General features: G+C 41.6%; 1 protein-coding gene and 1 non-coding gene across 4 annotated transcripts in view; one reads left to right on the top strand and one right to left on the bottom strand.

Moving 5' to 3' along the window:
* LOC138960342 (alsin-like) overlaps positions 1 to 14005 on the top strand; it is a 90161-nt gene that overhangs the window by 24618 nt on the left and 51538 nt on the right. For 2 of the 3 annotated variants that reach the window (XM_070332216.1, XM_070332215.1), the window contains exons 2-8: positions 1542 to 1837; positions 2574 to 4448; positions 5521 to 5632; positions 10597 to 10693; positions 11517 to 11591; positions 13314 to 13426; positions 13866 to 13929. In XM_070332216.1, coding sequence (XP_070188317.1) covers positions 1542 to 1837; positions 2574 to 4448; positions 5521 to 5632; positions 10597 to 10693; positions 11517 to 11591; positions 13314 to 13426; positions 13866 to 13929 — 2632 coding nt within the window. The remainder of the gene's footprint in view (positions 1 to 1541; positions 1838 to 2573; positions 4449 to 5520; positions 5633 to 10596; positions 10694 to 11516; positions 11592 to 13313; positions 13427 to 13865; positions 13930 to 14005) is intronic. The other variant, XM_070332217.1, reaches the window with a different exon arrangement.
* Trnat-ggu (transfer RNA threonine (anticodon GGU)) lies at positions 11381 to 11453 on the bottom strand. The gene has a single exon. It is a non-coding gene; the product is annotated as a tRNA-Thr (tRNA).

The raw sequence follows: 14005 nt of genomic DNA, 5'->3' as shown, positions 1-14005 counted from the left end.
GTGTAAAGCAGAAGGTCAAGCATGTGAGTCGTATGGGCTTTGCCCTTCTTGTTTTGTTTTGTTGTTGTATTTGCCAAGCACATCATTGTGGGGCCTTTAATCAATAACATGCATCCGTCTACAATGTATCATCATTCATCCTTCAACATGTATATTAAATATGTAAATGGCAAGTATACAAGACATATATATATACAACATCAGGACATAACCGACAGACAGACATATAACATACCGTTGGCCTACAAGTAAGGCCAGAGCATAACATAACATGCAGATTACAACACTGTCTGTCTGTCCCTCTCTCTGTCCTCTTTCTCCTTTTCACTGCCACTCTTCTTTGTATATTTGGTATTGTCAGTTTCTGTCAGCTTGTCTGTCTGTCAGTGTGTGTGTCTGTTTTTTATGCGTCAAACAGAAATACATACCCTCTCATGCTTACACAGGTATTTATGTATGCACAGTAAGTGTAAGGCTTATGTAGACATAGATATAAAAAAAATTTTTTTTTTAAACCAAACAAACTGTGCACAGGAAGCAGGAAAGCATGGCTGTTTACACACACTGGCATAGTATCTTTCTCTAGGTTCCCTTCCCTGTGTGTCTGTCTCTTTGTCTGTCTCTCTGTCTCTGTCTCTCTCTCTGTGTCTCTCTCTGTGTCTCTCTCTCTGTCTGTCTCTCTGTCTCTCTCTCTCTGTCTCTCTCTCTCTCTCTCTCTGTCTCTCTCTCTGTCTCTGTCTCTCTCTCTGTCTCTCTCTTTCTCTCTGTCTCTCTGTCTCTCTGTCTCTCTGTCTCTCTGTCTCTCTCTCTGTCTCTCTCTCTGTGTCTCTCTGTCTGTCTCTCTCTCTCTCTGTCTCTGTCTCTCTGTCTCTCTGTCTCTCTCTGTCTCTCTCTCTCTGTCTCTCTCTCTGTCTCTCTCTGTCTCTCTCTCTCTCTGTCTCTATCTCTCTCTCTTTCTCTCTCTCTGTCTCTCTCTGTCTGTCTGTCTCTCTCTCTCTCTGTCTCTCTCTCTGTCTCTCTGTCTGTCTCTCTCTCTGTATCTCTCTCTCTCTCTCTCTCTCTCTCTCTCTCTCTCTCTCTCTCTCTCTCTCTCTCTCTCTCTCTCTCTAAGGACAGGTTGTAGAGTATTATTTCTTTCCATTTGTATGCTTATTTCATGAATATTATATGCTTAGTATTAGTTTAAGGAAAGGTTGTTAGACAAGGCAATGTGCCTTAAACCTTTATTCTTGTAAAATAAAGTTTGTTCATTCGTTAGTTCTCTCTCTTACAGCTACTCTTACTTCCACTCAGCAAGAATAACAGTCAGCTTTTTATTGTTTATCCTTACTCAGTCTTTGTCTCTAATTATGTTTTATCAACAACATGGAAAACTGCCATCTTACAAAGGATGTTGCTTGTTTGTTTTATTTTTGATGCATACCACTCACTGGTGTTTTCATGAAACATTGTTAGATGGGTTTTTTTCCAACCATTTCTTTGTTTTGCTTTATTATTGCGTACAAATGATCGTCATGGTTATTTTTTCCTTTGTCTTCCAGCAGCACCTCCCAAGAAGATGAAATTCAAGGAGCTACAGCAGCGGCAGCGCCAAAAGCAGCCCCACCGGCAGTGTACGGCTGGAAAGGTTTTACCGGTGACCTGTCCCTCCAGTCCTACCCAGCGCTGGCCCCTTACAAGATCCGCAGCATTGCCGCTGGTGGGGGTCACGTCCTTTTCTTGACCACTGAGGGGAAAGTGTTCGGACGCGGCCACAATGCTCACGGGCAGCTGGGTCTGGGGAAGGAGCTGATGGGACACGCGCAGGCAGAACCCTTGTTGATCACCGCCTTGGCTGGTAGGTTTTGGAAAGAATATCGTAGTCAGGCTTTGCTATAATGTTACACTTTGACGAATAATTCTAATTAAATGATCATATTGAGAGATGAATTTTCTCCAAATTAAATTGTCTTTACCTGTTTGAAAAATATGCATATTTACGAATTTTGTAGCGTGTCGAAGTGACACGTTCGCCTGTTATCACGTCTCGATTGACCCGTACCCTGTAATAACACAGTTTATGAAAAGGTAAAAAAAGAAAACGATTAAATAATATGCACTACGTACAGCCAGTAAAATATCCTCCAGGAATCTGTCTTCCTTTTTGATGTACCTTATGTGGTTCATATGTTACGACAATTTGAAAATGACAAAAAATCACTTGCAACAGTGGGCGCGAATGAGTTGCGTTTCTTTCGCCGCGTACTGTACATAACATGTACAGTAGTACAAAACACTCTGCTCTCCGAAATGTGCCCAAAAGCAGCTTCTACAAGATAAAATGTCAATAGACCTTTTAGTTTCATGTTTTTTTTGCACTGGTAATGCATACCATTCTGAGCATTTAAAAGCGTATGCACCCAGTAGAGTGAGTAATGTAGAACTGAATTCAGGGTTTAAAAATATGCTTGCATTCCTTTAACTTTAATCCTTCTTCTATTCATCTTCACACACATTTGATTCCATGTAAAATTGTCTGTGAATGTATGCAGCTTAATAATAAACTGTTTCTTGTGGGTTTTTTTCTTCTACAGATCATGAAGTAGTAGCAATAGCAGGAGGGCGAAGTCACAGTGCGGCGGTCACATCAGACGGGGTTGTCTACTGCTGGGGTGACTCTTCAGAGGGTCAATGCGGCACAGGATCCTTGGACAAGCTGGACACGCCAACCCAGGTCAAGGTCGCCATCCAGGAAGGCTTTTGCGAGCATGGCATCCCTCGGCCAGAAACGCCCGTTGCCATCGACACCATTTCGTGCGGCGCCACGCACACTCTGGCTGTGTCGGTGGACGACGAGCTGTGGGCCTGGGGGTGTGGGGAACAGTTGGGTTTTGAGGAACTGGTGCACTCCCCCATGCCGCGTAGAGTGGAGTTGCTGGCCGGTCGTCGGGTTCTGATGGTGGCGTGCGGAGACTCCCACAGCCTGGCTCTGCTGCAGAAGGTGGAGCGTGTGCCTAAAGGTAGCACCTCTCCCATCCGACAAAAGAACGTGTCCAAAGAAAACGTCATCACCCACAAGCACCTGCCCTCTAAGTGTGCCAAGTGCAACAAGGATATCTACACGTACACAGATACCAACGACACCTGCATCATCGATGCTCACCACGAGTGTCAGTTGGATGACACAGTCTCCAGCTTTGAGACAAGTGTGGTTGTGTCGGACGATGAGCCTCCCTTGTCTGCATCAAATGGCGCCACGCCCTCTGGGAAACCTTCCTTGGAGGAAAACAGTGAGACTTCAGTGGTTAGTGCAGAAAATACAACAAACAATTCAAATCCTGATCAGCCGGGGGATGAAGGTGGTGCTGGTGAAGCCAGCAGCACTCCTCAGACTGATAGTGCTACAGTGTCTTCAGACTTGGCATCAGCTGCACAAGGTCACAGCAATGTTAGCTCTCAAAATCAAGAAAACATTCAGAACAATGAAGAAAAACTAACTTCTGGTGATAATCCCGGTGCTACTGCAACACCTGATGTTTTCAATACTGATAGTGGTCAAAGCTCAAGAGATGAAACTAGCCTTTCAAAGGTTTCCAACACTGATAATGTATTTGAGGAAAATCCCAGCCCAGATCAAGGAGATGTTGGTGGAATGTCAGAGGAAACCTCTGTGAAGGGTTTAATATCAGACAGTAAAGTCAAAGAAGGAAGTTCTGCAGAAGACCCTGGCAAGCCTAGCCTTGACCAGAGCATGTCGGTTGAGTCTGACGGTGAGGTGTGGAAACGCATGTCTGCTTCTGAAGAGAAATCTCAAACCCCCCCAGGTCATTTTGAAGAAAAGGTGACGTCCATGGACAGATCAATGTCCCCACCTTCCTCGGTCAATCCTTCAAGGAGCAGGTCTGCATCTTCAGGCAGTGTTTCTTCTCAGACCAAGCTGAAACCATTCGTGGATGGAAGTCAGGCGCGAGACTACCTGGCGCGACAGTTTGAGGAAGAAAAGGGGGAAGACGTGCCCGATGAGGCCAAGACCCCTTCACCCAAGAAAGAAGCAGCGGCGAAAGTGACACCATCTTCATGGGGGAGCTTTTACCCGACCAGCATGATGAAAACCGTGAGAACCATGACGTCCAATGCTCTGACCAACATCCAGACCACCATGGACTCCCTGGTGAACCAGCCCAACATGGAGCTGGGGGACATGTCTGCTGCTGCCGCTGCTGCGGAACCTATCACCACCGTCCCCGCCCCCGCAGCAAGCAACGCCATGACTGACAGCTGGAGTCTGGAGTTAGGCCTGGACGCTCCGCACAAGAGCCAGTCTTCGGAAGGTAGCCGGTCAAGCCAGTCACCGCCCAGCCTGTCCTCACCGCAGTCTGTGGGTTCACCGGAAGGGAGGCAGTCACTGAGAACACTGGACATGATGCAGCAGAACATCCAGAGGAGAATTTCTGCTGGAGGTTCCAAAGGTCTGTGGGATCAGTTTTGTTTTATTGAACAGACTGTGCTAATTGTATTGGGATTTGTTTTGTTTTTGTTTTTGTTTCACTGTTTGTATTCTTTCTGTTTGTGTGTGTTCCCTTTCTGTGTGGTGTGGTCAGTAGTGTTGTGCAGATATTTGTGTGTGTTCTCTTTCTGTGAGGTGTGGTCAGTAGTGTTGTGCAGATATTTGTGTGTGTTCCCTTTCTGTGAGGTGTGGTCAGTAGTGTTGTGCAGATATTTGTGTGTGTTCTCTTTCTGTGAGGTGTGGTCAGTAGTGTTGTGCAGATATTTGTGTGTGTTCCCGTTCTGTGTGGTGTGGTCAGCAGTGTTGTGCAGATATTTGTGTGTGTTCCCGTTCTGTGTGGTGTGGTCAGTAGTGTTGTGCAGATATTTGTGTGTGTTCCCGTTCTGTGTGGTGTGGTCAGTAGTGTTGTGCAGATATTTGTGTGTGTTCCCGTTCTGTGTGGTGTGGTCAGTAGTGTTGTGCAGATATTTGTGTGTGTTCCCGTTCTGTGTGGTGTGGTCAGTAGTGTTGTGCAGATATTTGTGTGTGTTCCCGTTCTGTGTGGTGTGGTCAGTAGTGTTGTGCAGATATTTGTGTGTGTTCCCGTTCTGTGTGGTGTGGTCAGCAGTGTTGTGCAGATATTTGTGTGTGTTCCCGTTCTGTGTGGTGTGGTCAGCAGTGTTGTGCAGATATTTGTGTGTGGGTGGGAGGGGTTGATAGTGGGGGGAAGGGGGCAGCATAAGTATGTTAAGTTTGTTATTGTTAATATGTGGATACATTGTTTTGGCTGTTTTAGAGTTAACGGAAACAGATGACTGATATTTGCTCATGAGAGAACTCTGATAGTCTCACCCAGAATGCTTTCAGCATTTTGTTCATTACAAACGGTTCTATTTAGGTGTCAGAGTAAATGTACATGTACAAAAGTAAAGGTATTCATGATTTAGGTTAGTTCTGTTTGTAGCCTATGTGTCCACTTGAAGTGCATAGAACCTGTAACTGGTAGGAGGTTGTGGCATGTGTACATAATATATACATGAGTTTTGTATGTGCAGAGAGTGAGAATGAGAATGACTACCCACCCAATGAAGTGATCATGGACACAGAGGTCTGGGCGTGGGGGGCCAACAACAAAGGACAGCTGGGGCTGGGGGATGAATTGAGCAGGTAACCATTGTTCATACACTTTTCCTGTCTTATCATTGATGTATTTCAAGAGAATCTTAACCTTTAGCACGCCAGCGGCGATTTTTGTCGCCCAGCCATTCCCCCCCCTTTGCCAGCCAGCGGCGATTTGCGTCGCCAGCACAAGGCTTGTTCGTATGACCAACTTCTCGTTCGTATTTGCATACGAGAATAACGGTATTTTTAACGGCACTTGAGCCAAAGCGAGGCTCACTTCCTTCCGTTATCTCGTCGTGTCGTCTGCGCTGCATTTGAGTCGGTTTCGTCGAAGTTTTCTGCTTTTGTTTTTGCATTGATAAAGTACTTTAGCGCTTCGACAAGCAAGATGAAGGATGATGAGTTTGAAACTTTCTTTCAAGTTGTTTCTTGACAACAAAAAGTATGCGGAATTGGAGCGAATTACCGAGGAAGATCTTCGCAATGAACTGTGTATCGCGGTGAAAAAAAATGACAGTTCGTCAAGTGACAGTGACGGTTACGAAACGGAATTTACGAAAGTGCAGATGGATACAAACAGTGGCTGGTCCAGTTTAGTGAAATGACAGGACCAGCAAATATGCTTGACTTGCTTGTCGAAGATACACTGCGTAGAAACTGACTCAAATTCAGTGCAAAGGAAGCCAGTGACAAGACGTAAAAAGTTTGCGTGTTCGAAAATGGTGACCTGTGGATCTAGTACAGATCAAAGCTTTTCTCTGCTTGTTGTTGCCAACCGAACTATTAAGAAAATCGTCCCATGACATGCACTGGTCCACAAATATACTTATTTAGATACCAGGATCAGGAAGTTGAATGGTCAACATGATTACCTGATCAAAGGAGTTTCACCAGGCATAGACTGGTTAGTTTCACAAAATTCCACGGACTAGCCAACACAACCCCTTTTCATTTTTTATTTGTATTTATGCTAAGAAAATAAATGATGCATGCAAACAAAAATATTTTCATGATAAATATAACCCCATCACAACCACAAAGTTTCATGCTTATTAGTGCATTTTCAAAGAAGTTGTAAGTGTTGAAAGTTAGTGGGTGTTATTCTTACGTATAGGTAAGCAAAATAATGTGGCTACAGGGGAAGTAATGCTGGCTGGAATCTGGGGTGCTAAAGGTTAAACAAATGAGGCTGAGCGCTGTTTAGAGACCTGATAAACAAAGGGAAGTAAGCGCTCTAAATGCATACTACATGTGTAATAGAGTAAGCGAGAGTTGTACGGAACCATTCTCCTGGCACCTGAGAGAATAACAATCATTGAAATGAACAAACGACTTTCATCTCACTTACTCTATTACACATGTCGTATGCAATTAGAGCGCTTACTTCCCTTTGTTTCAATCAATCAATCAATATGAGGCTTATATCGCGCGTATTCCGTGGGTACAGTTATAAGCGCAGGGATTTATTTTTTTAAATTATTTTTATTTTTATTTTATGCAATTTATATCGTGCACATATTCAAGGCGCAGGGATTTATTTATGCCGTGTGAGATGAAATTTGTTTACACAATACATCACGCATTCACAGCGGCCAGCAGATCGCAGCCATTTCGGCGCATATGGCCTTAAGTCTGAAATGGTGTCCACAGCTGAAATAGCTGTGCAACCTTGGCTCTAACCTGATTTGTACATCAAAGAAAAATAAAATCCTTGTAAAGATTCATGAGACTTGTAAACAAAAGTATGAAGTACACACCTAGAGAAACATTGTGTGCTCAGTTGTTGTTTTTAATGAAAATGTCGCCATTATCTGAAGTCAGCAGCACTACATTTTGGCCATTTTTTGTGACATGACCTTACAGCATATTGAAACATGGTCTACTCTGTCATATTTATGGGACAGAATGTCATGAATGACTTTTCACTGAGCCAGTAAAACTCAAATGTACCTTTGACAAAGCAAAGTTTTTGAATTTTGTCAGTGAGCCTGCAGAAAATGGGGAGACAAAATTTCACAGAAAGTTCATAACTATTTCCGTAAGACTTCATTTTTGTTCACTGATCAGCTCTAAATAATAATTAAAGATTGAAACCTGATATATTTTTGTAAAAAAGTATTTTACAGTATGTTTTGCAGAGGTATAAAACATAAAAAGGGTTGTTTGACTTGTTTTTGCATGTTCAAAAGTAGTTTGAAGTTTACGTGCAGATTTTCTTGTGAAAAAAGAGTTATGAACTTTCCAACCTTTTGCCTTATAAAAAGAGTAAATTGACTGGTTGGGGAACACCTAGCTTTGTAATGCATTTGGATCCACTAGCAGCAGTCACACTGAAAGTTTGCATCAAGTTCATTCATTGGTGTTTGAGTAATTGAGAAATAAAAAATTCTTGTGAGAAAGTTATGAACTTTCCTACTATCTCCACTGAGAGTGTTTTTTGTCCTTAAATGCTAGCCATGAAAGTTAAGGTTGTAGTGGAACAGCAATTTTGCATATAAAAGTACATTAGATTTAGATACTAAGCAATTTTTGTCACTAAAGTCAAGCAGTATGCTTTAGTTAGCCATTTTCTCTGTGTCTTGCGCACTATTTTTATGTGAGAGTTACTAACTCATGTCAAAACCCAAAATATATGTAAAATGACTATTTTCAGTTTCCAAATTACACTGTACCATGATTTTCATCACAAAAAGAATCTACTGGCTGCTGACTGTTTCTTTCTGAAGTACTTAGCCGTTTTGTCATGAAGTTCATAACTTCACATAACTCAAGCTCATTTTTCAAGGGCGTGTTTAAAATAATGCCTTGTTAATAGCAAAAGAGTACATTTGACTTTATCTGGACATTTTGTAAGAAGTTTTCTGAATATCAACCCTCAAAATTACATTTTGATAATTCCAGCATGAATCTGGGTTGACTGCACGGTGTACATAACTTCACATCAACTGACCCTCAGCCCCACGGTGTGAAGTTATGAACACATGCCATGAGTATGATTTATACACAATAATTAATTTACTACACTAAATCACTACCTCAAATGATGTGCTGCTCTTCTCCAGAGTAGGCTGTTACAGTTTGATGTCATTTTTATTTTAATTTACCAGCAGATTTTAGTACGTAGCTTTTCAGTTAAATAAATGATGTGAAGTTATGAACACACAGTCAGCTGACATAAACACTAACTAAATAATGATTTCGGTAACAGTTTTCATGACTGAGTTTGGTTAAGTAAATCATTAAGTTGTTTAGAATTATTTGCAAGAGACTTTAGTTAGTTATTTTAGTATAAATGTGTGATTGATGTGAAGTTATGAACTTTCACAAGTTTCAAACAATTTGTTTTATTTTGGCAATTAAAATCTGATTTTGTAATATAAGTGCAGCTTTAGCCTATACTATAACTCTGTGTTCTCAGTTTGTCATTGTTTTGCAAATATATTATACAGTAACTGTACTAGAGACCAACATAACAAAAATTCTTGTGAAGTTATGCGCACGCTCACATTTTATGATTTTTGTTATCGTTTGTTTTCACAAATGTTTTACTTTTATTACTTAGTTGTATGTTGATTACAAAGAGTAGCTGGAGAGAAAATAAGATGACATATGCACTTTCTTACTTTGGTTTGAATTAGCCATAGTTTGTGATGTCACGGTGTGAAGTTATGAACTCCTAGGACATTCTAAAAAAACTTTCAGTTTCTGCCAACTCTTTGAGTCAGACAAACATTTTGGTGTATTGAAATCCTTTTGATGGTACTTTTCAAGCACATTTTGCACAAAAACAGCAAAATTGTAGATTTAATGATAACTTATGCCAATATTTGCTGTGAAAAAATTGTGACAATATTAATTTCTATAAATAATACAGATAACCAAAAAATCTTCTCCACACTTCATCTTCAAAAATTACCTTCATGTTCCAGCTCACCTTTTTCAGATTAAAAAACAAAACAAATTGTTTCCTGCCTGTATAAATTAAATTTATTATACCAATAAAAGTAAATTATGTGAAGTTATGAACTTCCCATTAATGGAGTTCACATCTGCATCATGCGTGGCCAAAACAAGTTTAACTTGCTTGAAATGCAAAGTAATTTGCTGTAGCAATTTGCTCAGATGTCTAAAACAGACCCAATACATGTAGCAACAATGATTTAACAAGTCTAAATTTTGTGACGGTGTGAAGTTATGAACTCCTGCAAACTTTTAAACCTGAATCTGTGAAGTGATCAAACATGAGTTTTCTAAAATCATAGCTGTTCCTTGCGTATTTATGCTCTAAAATATATCTCTATTTTTAAAAAAAAGAAAATGTTCATTTTTAAAATTGATTTTGTATGTCACAAAAATGGACACCTATTCTGACTTTGGGCCATATCCTACTTTTCACGGCCTATTATTCCAAGTCACACGGGTATTTTGGTGGACATTTTTATCTATGCCTATACAATTTTGCCAGGAAAGACCCTTTTGTCAATCGTGGGATCTTTAACGTGCACACCCCAATGTAGTGTACACGAAGGAACCTCGGTTTTTCATCTCATCCGAAAGACTAGCACTTGAACCCACCACCTAGGTTAGGAAAAGGGGGAGAAAATTGCTAACGCCCTGACCCAGGGTCGAACTCGCAACCTCTCGCTTCCGAGCGCAAGTGCGTTACCACTCGGCCACCCAGTCCTATTGTATTTCAAGGTTTTGTAAATGAAGTGACCATAAAGTTTTCATATTTGGATTTTGTGTTTTTTGAGAGAGGACACCAACATTTTGGGATGTGCTGAACACTTAGTGACTGTTAATCAACTTTGGATCTACTCGTCATTGATGTATTTCAAGATACTGTGAAATTAAAAGATCACAAAGTTTTCATTTTTTGTGTTTTTGTGTTTTTCTTGTTCTATCACTTTAATAGTAAGGTCTCTTTTGTCATTACCTTCATTCTTTAGGTTTACGTAGACATCTTTCCCTAAGATATGTTAATTGAACTTCTTTTTTGTTTAATCCAGGAACAAACCAGTTTGCATCAGGTCGCTGAGCAGCCGATGTGTATTGAAAATTGTGGCTGGTGCAAACCACAGTCTAGCTCTCACAGCAAATTCTCAGGTACTCCATCTTGTGTGTAGCATCTTCTACTAGTAGCATCTTGTAGGGGATTCATTGTTCTGGAAAATACAGTGGAAACCCCCTTTTAAGACCTCAACAAATCTGAGAAAATGAGGTCTTAAAAAGGAGGGAGTCTTAAAATTGGGGGGTCTTAAAAGGTGGCTTCCGCTGTATATTGATACAGATTTCTAAGCGATCAGTGTGCTTACTTTTCTCTTTAGCACGGGTTGTGTGTTTTGTGAGTGTCTTCAATTACTAATTTGTCAGTGACTTTGTAGCACCTGCTTTTTGAATTCACCTGCGCTTTGATGTTATTTTTCAGGTTTTATTATTTATGGTTTTAGTACTTTTACACATTTCAGTATTTGTTTGGGTTAAATTATTCTGTGGAAGACAGTGATATATTGCATGTGTGCTTAAATTATATTGTCCTACCTTTGCAGTTCCTTCTGAGCTCTATTTTTGAGAGAAATTCAAGTTTTACGCCCTCACGGCAAAGCCATTAGGGGCATGTTTCCGGGTTTTAACCCGACTTTAGATGAGATACACAAGTGTATGCGTGTTTAGGTGGTATCAGCCATCTGCACTTATGGCAGAATGACCGAGGTCTTTTACGTGCCACTGTGGTGACACGGGGGTGAGAGATGGATACCGTCTCTGGGTCTGCACATAAAGTTGACCCGTGTCCGTCCCGGCCCGGATTCGAACCTGCGACCTTTCGATCACCAGTCCAATGCTCTACCACCTGAGCTACCCGGGCCCCCGAGCTCTATTTTTCATCTGTTGTGAGTGAATGTTTTATTTGTGAGTGATTGTTTTCCAGGTGTGCGCATGGGGAGCAAATGCTTATGGTCAACTGGGTCACACGGAAAATGGTTTCAGCCCAACACGTATCAAGGTATGAACAACAAAAACTATGTTTCACAGTGTGTTGTATGAAATGAAATCGGAATGGTATTTGGTATTTCTGATTGTCCTTGGGGAATTTCCTCAAGGATTTATTGACTGCTGTCCCTGGGGGTAGTGTGCAGCAACAGAATCACGCTTCTGAATTTTAAATTTGTTCTGGTGTATTAAACAGAAACCTTTATTACTTAAAGTTTTGAAATGTGCTTTCTGCAAGGATTTTGCTAGGATTTATTTCCTTCCGCAAATTTGCGTATATGACCATGAAAGTGACATTTTTAGGTTCAAGGCATCATCTTCCCGCCAGCTCAGAAAAGTTAGGCAAATCTGATAAAGTGATTGCGACGTCTGCTTCAATACAGGGATGTTGCTACAAATTCATACCTATAGGACAAATGTCCTGAGTTCTTCAGCATCTATAGGACATTTGACCGCTTTCAGAAAGTGTAATAGGACATTATGAATTTGCGCCAAACAGCTTATAACACATTCCATGGAATTGTTCCAAAGTCATGCGTCCACACACACACGCACACGCACACGCACACACACACACACACACACGCGCGCGCGCGCTGTAGAACACACACATAATATAGTAAATACATCAACACAGTGTGCGTATAATGTTGTATTTGTTTAGTTTCAAAGAAACCACAAAAAAGAAACCAACATGAACAACTTCAGAGCTCTTACTTTGATTACAAACTGCATGATTTGGATTAAAGTTGAAAAACAAAATGATCGGTTTGATCTAATGCTGATCTTTTGCAGGCTTTAGTTTTTTTTCAGCGGCATAATTCAGTGCTTCGTCTCGTATCGAAAACAAAAGCAGACGACAAATTTAGTCAGTTGGAGTTAGCATGCACTGATCTAAAAATAATCCACTATTTTTAGATCAGTGCGCTGCACTGAGACGGTTATACCCAAACGGCGCATACCGCAAACGGTTCGGGAATTCCCGACAAAAGAAAAGATCCGCACGCGGCACTGGCAACTTAAGTGTCAGCTGAACACGAGAGCGTTCGGTCTTTTAGAAGATTTGTATCTTGAAATGAAAATTAACGAATATCGCGCTGTCCGAAGGAATGGAGTACATATCGGACAATGACCACGCTCAGGCTAAAACGATAGGACATCTGACCGACATGCGGCAATGTGAATCGGACATTTGGGGATTTTCATCGTCCGATGTCCGACGCCTAACGACATCCCTGCAATATGAAAGAAGTTTTAGCATTTTGCTGATTGCCAATGCTAAACTTCTTCTTCTTCTTCTTCGTTCATGGGCTTAGACTCCCACGTTCACTCATGTTTTTAGCACGAGTGCATTTTTACGTGTATTACCGTTTTTACCCTGCCATTCAGGCAGCATACGCCGATTTAGGGGGAGGCATGCTGGGTATTTTCGTGTTTCTGTAACCCACCGAACTCTGACATGGGTTACAGGATCTTTTCCGTGCGCACTGGGTCTTGTGCTTGCATGTACGCACGAAGGGGGTTAAGTCACTAGCAGGTCTGCACATAAGTTGACCTGGGAGATCGGAAAAATCTCCACTCTTAACCCACCAGGCGGCAGCGACCGGGATTCGAACTCACGACCTCCCGATTAGGAGGCCGACGTCTTACCATCACGCCACTGCGCCCATCCCAATGCTAAACGATATCCCTGTTTATGTGCGTGTTTTTATCAGTTCATTGTGGGTGTTTGCAGTTCATGAAAGGCTGCTGTGTGTGGGATCTAACAGCCGGCACCAACCATTCCGTCTTCCTGGCCGATAGCTCAGGCATGAAACCAGACATATTCTACTGTGGCAAACAGCCAGCGTAAGTAGGAGCTGAGGAGTGTGTGTGTGTTTGTGTGGGGAGGGGGGAGGGTGTGTGTGTGTGTGTGTTTGTGTGTGTGTGTGTGTGGGGAGGGGGAGGGTGTGTGAGTGTGTGTGTGTGTGTTTATGTGTGTGGGGGTGGGGTGTGTGTGTGAGTATGTGTGGGTGAGAGAGAGAGTGTGTTTGTGTGGCTGTAGCTGCGTGTGTGTGGCTGTGTGTGAGAGTGAGAAAGAGAGTTGTGTATGAGTACATTTGATAGAGAGAGAGAGAGAACTGAACGGAAATGAACTTATTTTTTACAAGGATTACAATTTCAGGCTGGGCCTGTTTTGACAATCTGTCCTTGAGACGCACAAAACACACAATGAAAAAAATTAGAAATATGTTAAAAAAAAGATATGACGATGAAGACTTACTGTTTGTGTGGGTTTTTTTTGCAGGAAAGATAAAAATACTCCCTTGCAGAAAGCTACTGTTCCAGCTTCTGTTAATGAGCTGAAAAAGGTAAAGAATACATGGAGTGATACTTACTTCTTCTTCTTCTTCTTCTGCGTTCGTGGGCTGAAACTCCCACGTACAC

The sequence above is a fragment of the Littorina saxatilis genome, linkage group LG2 (genome assembly GCF_037325665.1).
Source record: "Littorina saxatilis isolate snail1 linkage group LG2, US_GU_Lsax_2.0, whole genome shotgun sequence".
Classification (NCBI taxonomy): Eukaryota; Metazoa; Mollusca; class Gastropoda; order Littorinimorpha; family Littorinidae; genus Littorina; species Littorina saxatilis.
This window is presented reverse-complemented; position numbering and strand designations above follow the sequence as displayed.